Source organism: Hetaerina americana, unplaced genomic scaffold, assembly GCF_022747635.1.
Source record: "Hetaerina americana unplaced genomic scaffold, ioHetAmer1.1.p SCAF_15, whole genome shotgun sequence".
In the NCBI taxonomy this organism is placed as follows: Eukaryota; Metazoa; Arthropoda; class Insecta; order Odonata; family Calopterygidae; genus Hetaerina; species Hetaerina americana.
The window spans coordinates 3,958,877-3,971,333 of record NW_027286625.1 but is presented as its reverse complement, the minus strand read 5'-3'; the positions used below and the strand labels follow the sequence as shown (position 1 = coordinate 3,971,333).

Sequence of the window (12,457 nt, the reverse complement as noted above, 5' to 3'; positions counted from 1 at the left end):
TTTACACTCTACGCCGTGGTGTTATTATTATATTCACACACGCATGCATATACATATTTATATACAAATATATATATATATATATATATATATATATATATATATATATATATATATATATATGTATATATATATAAAATGGTCGGAAACTTTTCAGACCACTCATGTTTATATATTTAGTAGACTTTGTGGAATGCTCCGCATTCTGAAGGGGGAGAAAGCTTGGGCAGATCTTAGGAAAGAGACGGGAAACCCAAATTTTATAGGGAGAAATGACCACAAATTCAAGGTAAAATGCCGGGCACAAAAAAAAATAAAAAAAATTTTCTTTTCTGAATAAAACAATTGTTGATTGGAACACCGTACCTGCAAAACTATTCGAGCCCTTTCCTAACAGAGTGCATACTTTTAAGAAAAGATGTATGGAATTTATGTAATAATTTGATTGATCTGTGGTGTAAAATTATTTGTAACATCTTATTTTTTTTAATTTATCTTTTTTTCTTGCTGATTGATTGATGTAAATGAGATGGGGATTCTCTTGTTTTGTTAAAGAGATTTGTGTTTAGAAGTTTCCTTAAAGTGTACTTTTGTTTTACTGACTGATTTTATATATTATATTTTGTGATTACTTGGGACTTGAGTGCCACCTGACACTGTCTATCTGCACATGTAAATTTTAATAATAATTATAGAAATATATAATATATATTTTAATTCATTAAGCTGTGGGTAAGCAATTTAAGCAATATTCCTGGACTTTTTGCTGGGGCCTTGCGAACAGAAAGAATATTTTGAAAAAATAACGGAAATGAGGATTATCATACTGCTGCAATAGTAACTTTAGCGAAGTCAACCGCAGAATGTACACATAAGTGTGAGAGACTTGCGCGTGGAATATTCTGGACGAATGATTTTCCCACTGTAAAAATGTATTTCCCTTCCCTTCCATAGAGTGAACAAAGTTGATGGAAACAGATTGGAAGGGTAAGGGACTTTTTCAAAACGAACGCATGAAAAAAACGACGCAAGTGCAAGGGATTCGGGGTAAGCAGTGGCAGGCAGGGGATAGAGGCGGAGGTGTTCTTCATGACCAGCGCTTGTTGGCTCATGAGCTGACAAAGTATTGAGTGTGGTATGAGACTTAAAGGTAAAAGAGGTTGCGAGAATTTCAAGAAAACTCTTATATTTTTGGTTCATTAAAGCAGAACTAAGCACATTACCAGGACCAACACAACCATTACCAGGAATATGAAATGAAGATCAACCACGACAAAATCAAATATTTAAGAATCTCAATGTAATTTTAAGTGTTCAGGTTACGTTCAACGTTGAAGTAAGAATGGGGGAAACTAGGACTCATGTAACAGTTCACGGAATTGAGGAATATATCGAGGAGAAATGGGGTACTCCCGGTCTCCATTTTTAAATATGGGTGTCGCAGAAGCTATCTTCCAGCCGCTTGGCACGCTTTCTTCTGTTAATGATTTCTTAAATATTATATTAAGATAAGGATCAATTTCAGACGACAGTTCTTTATACACGCGAGCCGGTATCTCATCAGGTCCCGGAGATTTGTTGGGGTCGATGTTTTTAAGGAGTAACTCTATTCCGCGGGTGGAAAAGTCGATTGCATGCATTAGCTGTAGAAATGTTTTCGGAAGGTTCTCTGGTATATTCTGGGAGCATTTGTTGAAAACATTGAGGAAGAATGAGTTTAATATGTTGGCTTTATCTAAACTACTTGTTACTTTATCCCCTTTTTCGTTGTTCAATGAGTTTACGGTGGACTTTTTTCCCTGCACTTCCCTGACGTAGGACCAAAACATCTTTGGGTTATCGTTTAAATGTTCACCTAATTTTTTCCTTTTGAATTCCGCTAGTGCCTTCCGGAAGGCCTTCTTGGCAGTGGACCTAGATGCTTTGTAATTCTGTAAGGTTTCGTTGATTTTATTGGGGGTAATGGGAACATAAGGGAAGGATTGCCTTGACGTGAGAAGCATTCTCAATGAGATGGTAATTTATGAAAGTTGCGCTAAGCATTGGCAGTAATGAATTACTAGTGAAGTATTAGTAGGCAGTAATGAATTACTTTCAATATGAAACGTAGGTTAGCAGGAACCCGAGGCCATGTATACAGACTCAAGCACGGAACTCAAAACCAGAGCGCGATTTCATGAATGGATGGGTAGTTGGTGAGATTGTAGGATATCAACGAGGGAATTGAATAATGACGAAACAGAACTCAAGAGTTGACGACTAACCTTTATTCAATGAAGGCCCAAAGAGTCCACATTTAAGCTCTTATACTACTAACGGAATGATGAGTTACGCCGCACTGATCGCACTTATGCTCTAATAAAATAGCATAGTGTACGTAGGAGAACAAAAATCTATCATGTGCCATAAACTTCGTATGATCTACGTTTCCATGGGTTCATTCACGGGTTTAGATGGAAGAAGGGCCTGCCACAATTTCAATCTCGCCCGAATAAAGCCAAACTATTATTATTATTATTTACGTTCAAGGAGACCACCCATGTGCTATGAAATGTTGTAATTTCAAAAATTTCGTGTTCAGAATTATTAATATTTGCAATCAGACGTGTAAAACATGTATTTTTGGTCGATATATATATGCATACATAAACGAGGGTGGTCTGAAAGGTTTCCGACCTAACAAAGATGCAAGACATTTTTTCTGAAATTTTCTGAGTCGGAAACTTTTCAGACCACCCATGTATTCTCTTGTGTAACTCTACACACAAAATGAGGTACGTCATCGGCGACGGGCGTCAGTAGTGTATGGGTTATATGAAGAGCTCAAAAAGTCTTACCTTGGAGTGTGGTTGAAGATCGTTGTCACCACTCGGATATTTGAACAAACCGTAGGACTTTGAACCTTTGCGATAGCACTCTCCTTTGAATTAGAGGCACACAAACCAACCTCACTGAATCCTCAGCTCATTTCTTCAGTAGTAGCTCTCCAGCTCAGTGACACTCCGCGAATGTGGCCAACTCCAATTGCTCTTAGGTTTTCCATCCGCACTTGCCCACATGGAACTTAACTTGACCCTTTGGGCCCTAGCATGAGCAATTAATTTCTTTGAATACCCGAGCTACTTTAGGTTAAATTTGTAATAATTCCTAAATCTAGCTTTCCCATTCGGCTTCCAAAAAGAAGAAAGACGTGGAAACATTTTCTAATACGAATATATTATTTTCCAAGTGAAACTAGTCTTCATAAAAGAGACTACTTCACTCTTATCGATAAAAACCATTTTCATTGGTATCAAAGGTGGTTGGTCACTTACGGATGATAGGAGGAGGGGTTTTACACACAAAAATAATGGTTTAACGCCTTCATCATTTATTTACATGCTTATCTTAATAAATGTAAAATTTTGGAGAGGTTCAGGCCCCCCTCGAATACCCTCTATCCCAATATCTACGCACTTCTGATAACACTAATTATGTAAAGGATGGATAGAGGTGTCACTTGGTGGAAGCGATTCATATTGAAAAAGAAAATAATTGGTACACAATGTGTGTGGAAGATCAAAGTATTTTCTTTTCCAGTACTTTATGTATTATGAGAAAAACAAATTGCACTTTTCCGCAGAAATCTGTGGAAAAGCGCAATTTTGTTTTTCTCATACTGACGAACTTCCACTACAATCTGTTGAATATACTTATTTTGTAATTGGAATTTTACAACAATCGGGAATTGTATTATTATCTTTTATGTGGGCGGTGTCAGAGATTTTCACAGGAATCATAAAAGAAATCAATGTTAATTATTTTTTCCATTTCCACAGAATTTTGTGGATTACGATAATCTTGTCTTATTTAAAAGGACTACAACCCTCAGTCACCCAGTCCTCTGATAAGACATAAGCCAATGCGGTTACATGTGAGTGAAACTCAATTCCTTACAAGATTCCTTAATGTAAAATGTACCCTATTTTAGCAGTAGAGCTGAAAATCAAGAGATATAAGTAATTGCAAGGTCATGTTTGCATTCAGGAGCGCAAGTAGACCTTCCTTAACTGTTTAGTTTACAGTTGGTGGTCGGGCGAAATATCACCAAAGTTCTATTAACATTAATTTTTCTTATAGTGATAATCATTTTTCAGTTTTGGATTCATCCCCTTACCTACATTACATAAGGTTTTTCCATGCTATACACGATTGATGCATCCATTCCGTCTTAGTTTTCGACGATTTGCATGAAAATACAACGAGATACCAGTTCAATGTGTGATTTTCGATAGTTCGCAAATTGTAGTTTAAAGAGAACAAGAACTATCATTTTCCCTTATACAGAGAAAAACATTTCAATTTGTGACCTAAATTTTTATCTCATATTATTTGTATTTCTAGATTTTAATGCGCGGTTGTTTATCTAATTATTAGAACACACATTCATGGAGGACGTAATGGAATTTTTCCCATAAAAAAATATAGGTAAATGATTAAAGCAAAATTTGTATACACTTAAACCGTTCTTACATTAAAGATTATAAAGTAATTTGTCATATCACGATCACAATGCATACCCTGGGGATATTGTATTAAAAATATACACTTTTAGGACACGGTATTTCATATACATATAAACACACGTAAGTTTTGTACTCTTTTTTTTCTCTTTAGGCATATTCTCTCAAGCGGCTGTCTCCATAATACTATGTACTTCATATCAGATATTTTTTTAGGAGAAACTCTTGCTTTCTTTGTCGCAATGAAAAAAAATCTTACATTATGTTTACATCGGCGATGCACAAACGCAATGCATGTTGAGCTTTCCCTACATTTGGCTCGTGATGCATTCCAGAGTTATTTTGTCGGCCGAGTCACTGGAGAATTTAAGGCAGCCATAAATCCGTTGGCATGTGTGAGAGACCTTCATTCATTATTCTTTTAAACAATTCACCAAGACTTCTACCGACGGATCCTCGAATTTCGGCGATAACTTCTTTGGAATTCTGGTTGAGGAAGTTATTGACGGTCAGTCCTATAAAGATTTAAGAAAAAAAATTATCTCATCGTATCTAAAGAAAGATTTTAATGTTTTATTCAAGGGTTTGAAATGACATTTAGGGACTGTAGATGTGAAGGAAAATATATCAACATTTCTAGGTTATCAATTTTAGCCAAAAAGTTAATTTCCTGTTATTTTTACACCAAGTATTTCTTCATAGAAATGAAATTGTTCACTCCTTTTTTCGATAAATGGCAGTAGTTTTAGGGGAGGTGACCGACGGCTAAGGTCATTTACGCCTATAGGGATGAATGGGAAAGAAAGAAGGGTGGAGAGAAACCCAGCATTAGCCTACTCTTAACGAAAGGCGCCATAGGGTCCTCAGTTTAACGTCCCATCCGACGGACGGCGTGCTCAATCAAAGTGCTCTCCAGAAAGAACCTTAAGTAGAGATCGGGATACTACTAAAAAATACCTTCCGTCTCCAGGATTCGAACCCTTATTTCTTTATTCGATTTTTTTACCTACAATATTTTCGTCTATTTCTTTTGAGAATTTAGTTCTCTGAACAATACGAAACTCTTTGAATTTCGTCAAAATTTTAGGTATTAAATAAAGAATTAGAAAGTATTAAAGTGTTGATTTAAGGTTGGACTACGCGTATGATTGCTTGAATGTTTAAATGCTGACTGTTTTATGCTGATGCTAACATTAATTTCCTTAAACCTTAGCATATGAAGAAAATTTGCTATAAAACAATTTAAAAACATATGCACGATATATTCAAGCCATTAATACAATAACTAAACAGAAGGTCAGTTTGGTAGGTGATGGTAGAGTTCACACAATACGAAGCCCAACGGTGTGCGAAATTCAGACATGAGGCCAGATGCTGTTCATATATATATATATATATATATATATATATATATATATATATATATATATATATATATATACATATATATATATATATATATTTATATATATATATATGTGGAAAGTGCAACCTCTGCCCAAAGGCATGAAAGTATTTATTTTAGTGGTATTTTTCAAACGAAGCCATTTTTAATTACTTACTATCTTACTCTCTATAAAGGGCAGTGAGGAAGGGTCATCCATTATCACCGGTGGTGCTCTAAATATATGAGAAGGAAATGATTAAAGATGCATGGGAAGAACTGGAAATAGGAATGAGTGTTGGTGGGGAATGCGTAAAATCAGTTAAGTTTGCTGATGACCAAGCTCTAGTTTGTCAGTCAGCCAAGGGGTTGCAAGCATTGCTGATTGAATTGGAAATTCAGTGCGAAAGATATGGGATAAGAATCAATATAAATGAAAAAGGTTATGCAATTTTATAGAAAGAGAAAAGTTAAGCTTAAAATTGGAAATAAGAGGGCAAAAACTAGAGCAGGTAGAACAGTTTACGTATCTCGGAAGGTTTTTGGACCAACACGGTCAAAGTAGTTGAGACGTGAGGGCTGCACTGCGCAAAGAGGCTTTTATGAGATGGAAATTGATAACATGGACGTCAATTAAGGAAGCTAAAAAAAAGTTCGTTAAGGTTTTGATATGGAGCGTTGTTATGTAATGAAAAATGAGGATAGACGTAGATTGGAGGCTTTTGAAATGTGGGTGTGAAGGATAGAGAAGGTGAAGGGGCAGAAAGGAAAACAAATGAGGAAGTGCTAGTTATGGTGAGGAAGGAAAGGAGATTGTTAGGATAAATCATAAAGAAGCAGGAAAAATTAATGAACAGCACATTGATCGATTGTGGGCTGTTGAAGATTGTGAAAGAGAAAATGTTAGGAAAAAGAGGAAATGGCAGGATTAAGAAGGGATGTTGGCCTGGATGAAGGGAGGAAGACAGTATACAGTAATGAAGATACTTGATGTAGAGGATTTGCTGGTTTGTGTTTTGTTAGGAGTCACAAAATATTTATTTGGTAGTTGTGTCAATCCAAAACCTACCTTAACCGGTAGATTACCCTAATAAAATAAATATGAAAGTTATATTTTATTTCTGATACAGTAACCGACCAAAAACATTTTATAAGCTGAAGCTCAGAACCATTTACTATAATGCTGATTATGACATGAAATGTTGAAACTTTTTCTTCATAAAAATTAAAATTATTAATGATATACCTTACGATGGACTTCAGCATATTATGTCAACTAGTCTACTGCAAGCTATTATTAATAAAATAATATGCTAAATGTACTAATTCAGTTCATTTTAAAAGATATTTTTAAATCAATATATAAAGGTATTTTTTAATTTAAAGAGTTACCACATTGTAATTTTGACCTCAGTGGTGTGTGGTTCCTTGTTTCCGAGAATTTAACAATTGCTTTCCAACTTCAAATTTTTTAAGACAGTAAAAGAAGAAAAGTATGGATTTCTACGAAAGCAAAATTTTTGTTTTACCCAGAAGCTTGTTTCCATGGAATAGATTTCCCAGGTGAATCCTCATCCCTTCCACTGCGAAGTCCAGTTTGATATCCTTGATTCTGAATATCTCACGGTCCACGCCATCCGACTGGAAGATGATGGGTTCCACGACCATCCAAACAGATGTTGTCACATTCCCTGCAAATAATCAAATAAGAGACGTGATTCTTCAAAATTAGCGAACCTATCCAATACACTACATTCTTCTCAAATAATGTCATAAGCGTAAGCAGCGAAAATGCTTCATGACGAATACAAAATATGGAGATGGTAAAATCTAAACACCCGCTTTGAAAGTGATATATATTTTTAAGAATAAGAGGATTTTATCCCAATTATCTTAAATATACATTATTTGCAATTTTTAAATTTATTTTTGCTGTCTTTTTTATAAAAATTATCTGCACCAAACACACTAATGAAAGAATTTGGTAATGAAATGCATGTCTACACACTAACTAATCGTCTCCCAGACATAAGTTAGATCGCCATGTAGCATTTGATTGTTTTGGTGATATAGAATTTTTAATGTAGATGAAAGTCAGGTGGACGGATACGCTTGGGAAGTATAGTACACTGAAATAAGATTCAAGATAAAATAAAATGATCACAAGGCTGTGAGAAGATGAATATAGAATCGGAATGAGCTAAATCTCAAAAGTCATGCTGTATGGAAAGGCGAATGCAAGGGAGGTGGCAGCAGAAAAAAATGCGAATGATGGAGAATTTAAAAAATACGGCTTCTAATTAACAGGAAGATCACGAACGGAACAATAATATTAATTAAAAATCCCCTTGATACATGAAGAAACAATAATTGTTTTAATGGACCAGAGTGCTTGTATTTCTGTTAATTTCAGGTTCAATCAATCTTGAGTAGTCTTCGATCAATCTTCATTTCCCCATATTCGTTGTAACATTTTTCTAATTAATGATATTAATAATAATTGACAGTAAAGCATGGACTGCTTTTAATTTAAGTACATTTAGCTCAAGACTAACTCCGTAAGTGATTTTTAAGTAGCACTGTCTAGTTGGTATTCATATATGTAATGAAATTTAAAACCAATTAATCAAAATATAATGAGTAAACCTCCTTTCTAATCTCTTCCTTACATGTGCTTTGTGATTATCAAATAATTTTATTTTCATTGATTTTCCATAAATCATTGGCAAATGAGAATAAACATATTAAGGCATTGGGACATGTTTGTTAATAAACCATTTTCCATTCTCTTGATGTGTGCATTCTATTAACCCGTCAAAGTGGATCGTTTAAATAGTTCTATCGGGAGATTGTTGTCATCAACGTGTGAGTCCAAAGATACATATCGCAATGATATTTTAGCAATAAAAATACCTTAATTCCTGGTATTAATTTTATATATCTTATAGTTAACATTTTGAAAACACTCATGACCGTTGATTTTGATGAAGATTAGAAGTTCATGGCCACCTCAAAGAAAGGTAATTCTTTATACTGCTAAGATCATTTGAAAACAAAACTATATGGAAGAGAAAACTTGAACAAGTCGTATAATTTCGATATTTAAGAAGCCAGAGTATGAAGTGGCATGAGAAGGAAGGGAATTTGAACGTGCGAGTGGAATATTTCTCAGTGAATGAAGTATGGATTGAAGTTTCATCGCTAAATAAATTCTTCCACTTACAAATAAAATCATCTTACGAGTAGCGAATTATAAAATCTACATATTTAAACATCGCCGACGAGAACACTTGACTAGCAGAAATAAAGAAAATAATACTCGACAAAACACAAGCAACTAGCCCCACAAAATCTAATGTCCCTCACTCCACGACTACTGACGGTATTCACGTGATGTAAACATCGGTTTTTCATTGCCTGTCCCAAACTTCCCCAACAATTACCCAACTACCTTAGAGCAGCCTCTTATACCCCCAATACATTCTGGGACAATGGTAAAGACAAGCGAGATATTCTTTCTCAAACAGGGTTGAACAAACTAACTTGCATAACACAGTGGAGAGTAACAGCGTGCATATAGGACAAGCGGACTGATCCTTTGAACAAAGAGAAGAAAAGGACGCGAAAATTGCCTGAAACTCCATAACATCAAATTAAGTACACCTGGCAAAGAATCAACTGAACAATAACATCAAAGCAATTCACCCCAGTGGTGCTACACAGTAACGTCGGTTAAAAGGCGATTGCGCTTGAATAGACAGGAATCCCCCAGCACAAAAGTGAGCCAAAGATCAACCTCTGCGCGGCGAATACACATGAGCAAACCTCTCACCATTGCTATCTCCAGATAGCAGTGGTGAGAGGTTTGCTCATGTGCCCTGTCTCCCTGGCCTAGAAGCCTCCTTCGCTAACACTTAAAGGATTTTTCCTAAACCCTCTCCTCCCCCCTCCGTTCCTTTATCCTGTCTCTTTAAACTTCACTAAGGATACCTACTCCCTTTCCCCGTATAAACAACTATTAAGTTATACTAATTGGAATAATGAGGTAGAGGGAGGGGCACAATTGGCATTTTGGATGGAATAATGGGAGGTAGAAAATATGAAGTTCTAATGAACGAGTTGTTGTAATATGTATCATGGTCTTTAGGATATTTTATGTCGTGTTACTCAGAGCTTATCAGTACGACATTGTGCAGTGTGTAGAGTCAGGATTCAGCTCCTGAAAGTTATTCTAAAAAGAACAGTGCCATTCACAATTAATAATTATTATATTTCACTTATTTAATGAAGCTAAAACCCTGCGTTTATTCCTATTGCTAAGCGCAACCATCTAGCCTGAGGAACATTTCCCCCATTCCATCCCCGTTGAATGAGAAGAAACCGTGTGATCCCGAGTTCTTTGGGATAGTAGATATTGCCATTCATAAATCTATGGAGTAATACGTGTTTATGAACACTTGAGACTGTGCTTTTCGAAAGTAAAGAATGAAGTATCAGGCAGAGCTGGATGGATGGATTTGTGCAATGATGAGACTAGGAGATTGAAATTAATAAAAATGCTGTATTAAATAATATTAGTTATTAAATCATTCAGAGCATAATTTTATTTACACATAAAAATAATTTAAATATTCATTTTATACCAGATATTCTAATTTTTAAGATTCAAAGCAATTTATATGTCAAAAACATCAACTGTTTTTGAAAAACACAGATGTTTAATTGAATGCAAAGAAGCTTTTTTGGTAGATTACGTTAAATTATGTGTATAACCAGAAATATTTACTATTTCCATCAATTAAAAAATATTTATCATCGTAATTCATCATTAGTAAGTAAATTATAATATAAACTTAAATTATGAGTCACAACGTTTTGAATTGAAATAATTGAAGTGCAAGCTTTTACCATTCTTCTAAAAAATAAATTTTTACTTGACCCATCATAGCGTTACAGTGTTTATTGGATTGAAGCCCGACGCATCCACTCACTCAGGTGGACGTTCGCCCGGCCATCTCCGACGAGGGGCAGGAGGATAATGTTCCCATCAAGTTGATACTCCGCCTCGATCCGTATCCTCGGGATATCCACGCCGAACGTCATCGTGTGGTTCTTCTCGCCGAAGGCTATCCTCATGAACCTTGTGGTGGAGTTGCTCGGGCCGTGGGCCAGGATATTTCGGAAGCTGCCCTGCAGCTGGAAGGCGTCCCCGGACCGCCCCTGAGATATCCTCACCTCGGGGATGAACAAAGGCTCGAACCTCTTCACTCCGATCTCGGGTATCCCTGGAGGAAGAATGGGGTCATCAGGCCTTATCGATTTATAAACGTGTAAATGTATTGATAAGGATATAAAAATAAAAACGTGTAGTTAGTTGCAGTTTTGTTGGTGCATCGACAGCTTACGTCATGCAATATCTTAAAAATAAAACTCCCTTGGTCACCTAATCTATTCCCCAGCAACAAAAGTGGCTCAGATTCCCCAGCCTATTAGATTATTATGAAGTACTGATTGCGATTTTCATTATGCAATTAATTAAAATTTTCACAGCATGGAGAAGGTAAAGAACTCCTTATGGAGCAGGGTTCAATCGCCTTTGACCCCTCTGGTCACCCTTGTTCCGAAGAAGATGATATATTGGAAGAATACGACGATTGTTATTCACCGACCGAGAACTGGATCTTTCTTAAATATAACAGCCGGTCCGGCTCCCTCACCTCGATGGGTGACTGCACGCTCTGTTAAAGTCTCGGTAAGAGTTGACCTCACTCTAGTCATCCAAGCTACTTTTCATACTACATACTTCCTGTCTGCTCCCCGTCAAATACCTTATCAATAGTTTTCAGTACTTTCGCTTTTTTTAGGGACACAATTCACACTGTAAGTTGATTTTAAATTTATGAGATCACACGCTTAAAATTCTCCATACTAAAAAAGAAAGACTCGTACTTTTCCACAGATTTGTAAGTACGAGTCTTTCTTTTTTAGTATGGATATTAAATATTTCCACGAAGTGAAGCCTGAAACAAATAAAATAAAATTCTATTCAAAATATAAAGATCAGAGTTTCTAAAGAAAGATGAAGTAAATATGCAAGAAAGAGTGCGCAAAACAATGAGATGATATACAGAAAAGCTGTGGCATAATTTAATGTAACGTAACGCTGACTAAAAATATTGGGAATGGAATTAACTAGCCGTTATAACGTATTATCAGCCATCCTTAGAGCGATAAAAAAATTAATGGCCGAAGATGGTTACACGAAATGGGGTAAAATCGAGTTCCATCCGCAGGTAAAGAACAAGGAGTTACATTTATGATAAAAACCGACGTCGAATCTCTCTCTCTCTACTTTCACCACTTGTTGAATTCTTGCTTCCCCTTCGTGGCCCACCTATCATTAGCGTGACAATTATTTCAATTTTCGTTCGGCTCCACCAATAACGGGTATCTCTAACTTGCATTCCCGAAAATAATTTATCAATACAAAAGGTGCCGGTCATTGATTTTTTTAACGACTCAACCATATATTTGAAAAATTTTCGACTCGCTCAAGTTTTTAGAAGTGGTT

At 35.8% G+C, this 12,457-nt stretch overlaps 1 protein-coding gene across 1 annotated transcript in view; it reads right to left on the bottom strand.

Annotated features, from left to right (window-relative positions):
- Window positions 1-3,367: 3,367 nt before the first annotated feature.
- Window positions 3,368-12,457, bottom strand: part of Jhbp4 (Juvenile hormone binding protein 4) — a 34,436-nt gene continuing 25,346 nt past the window's right edge. The window contains exons 4-6 of the mRNA XM_071583904.1: window positions 10,878-11,171; window positions 7,416-7,577; window positions 3,368-5,017 (exon numbers count right to left, since the gene is read on the bottom strand). Of these exons, the coding sequence (XP_071440005.1) occupies window positions 4,869-5,017; window positions 7,416-7,577; window positions 10,878-11,171 (605 nt within the window). The 3' untranslated portion in view covers window positions 3,368-4,868. The remainder of the gene's footprint in view (window positions 5,018-7,415; window positions 7,578-10,877; window positions 11,172-12,457) is intronic.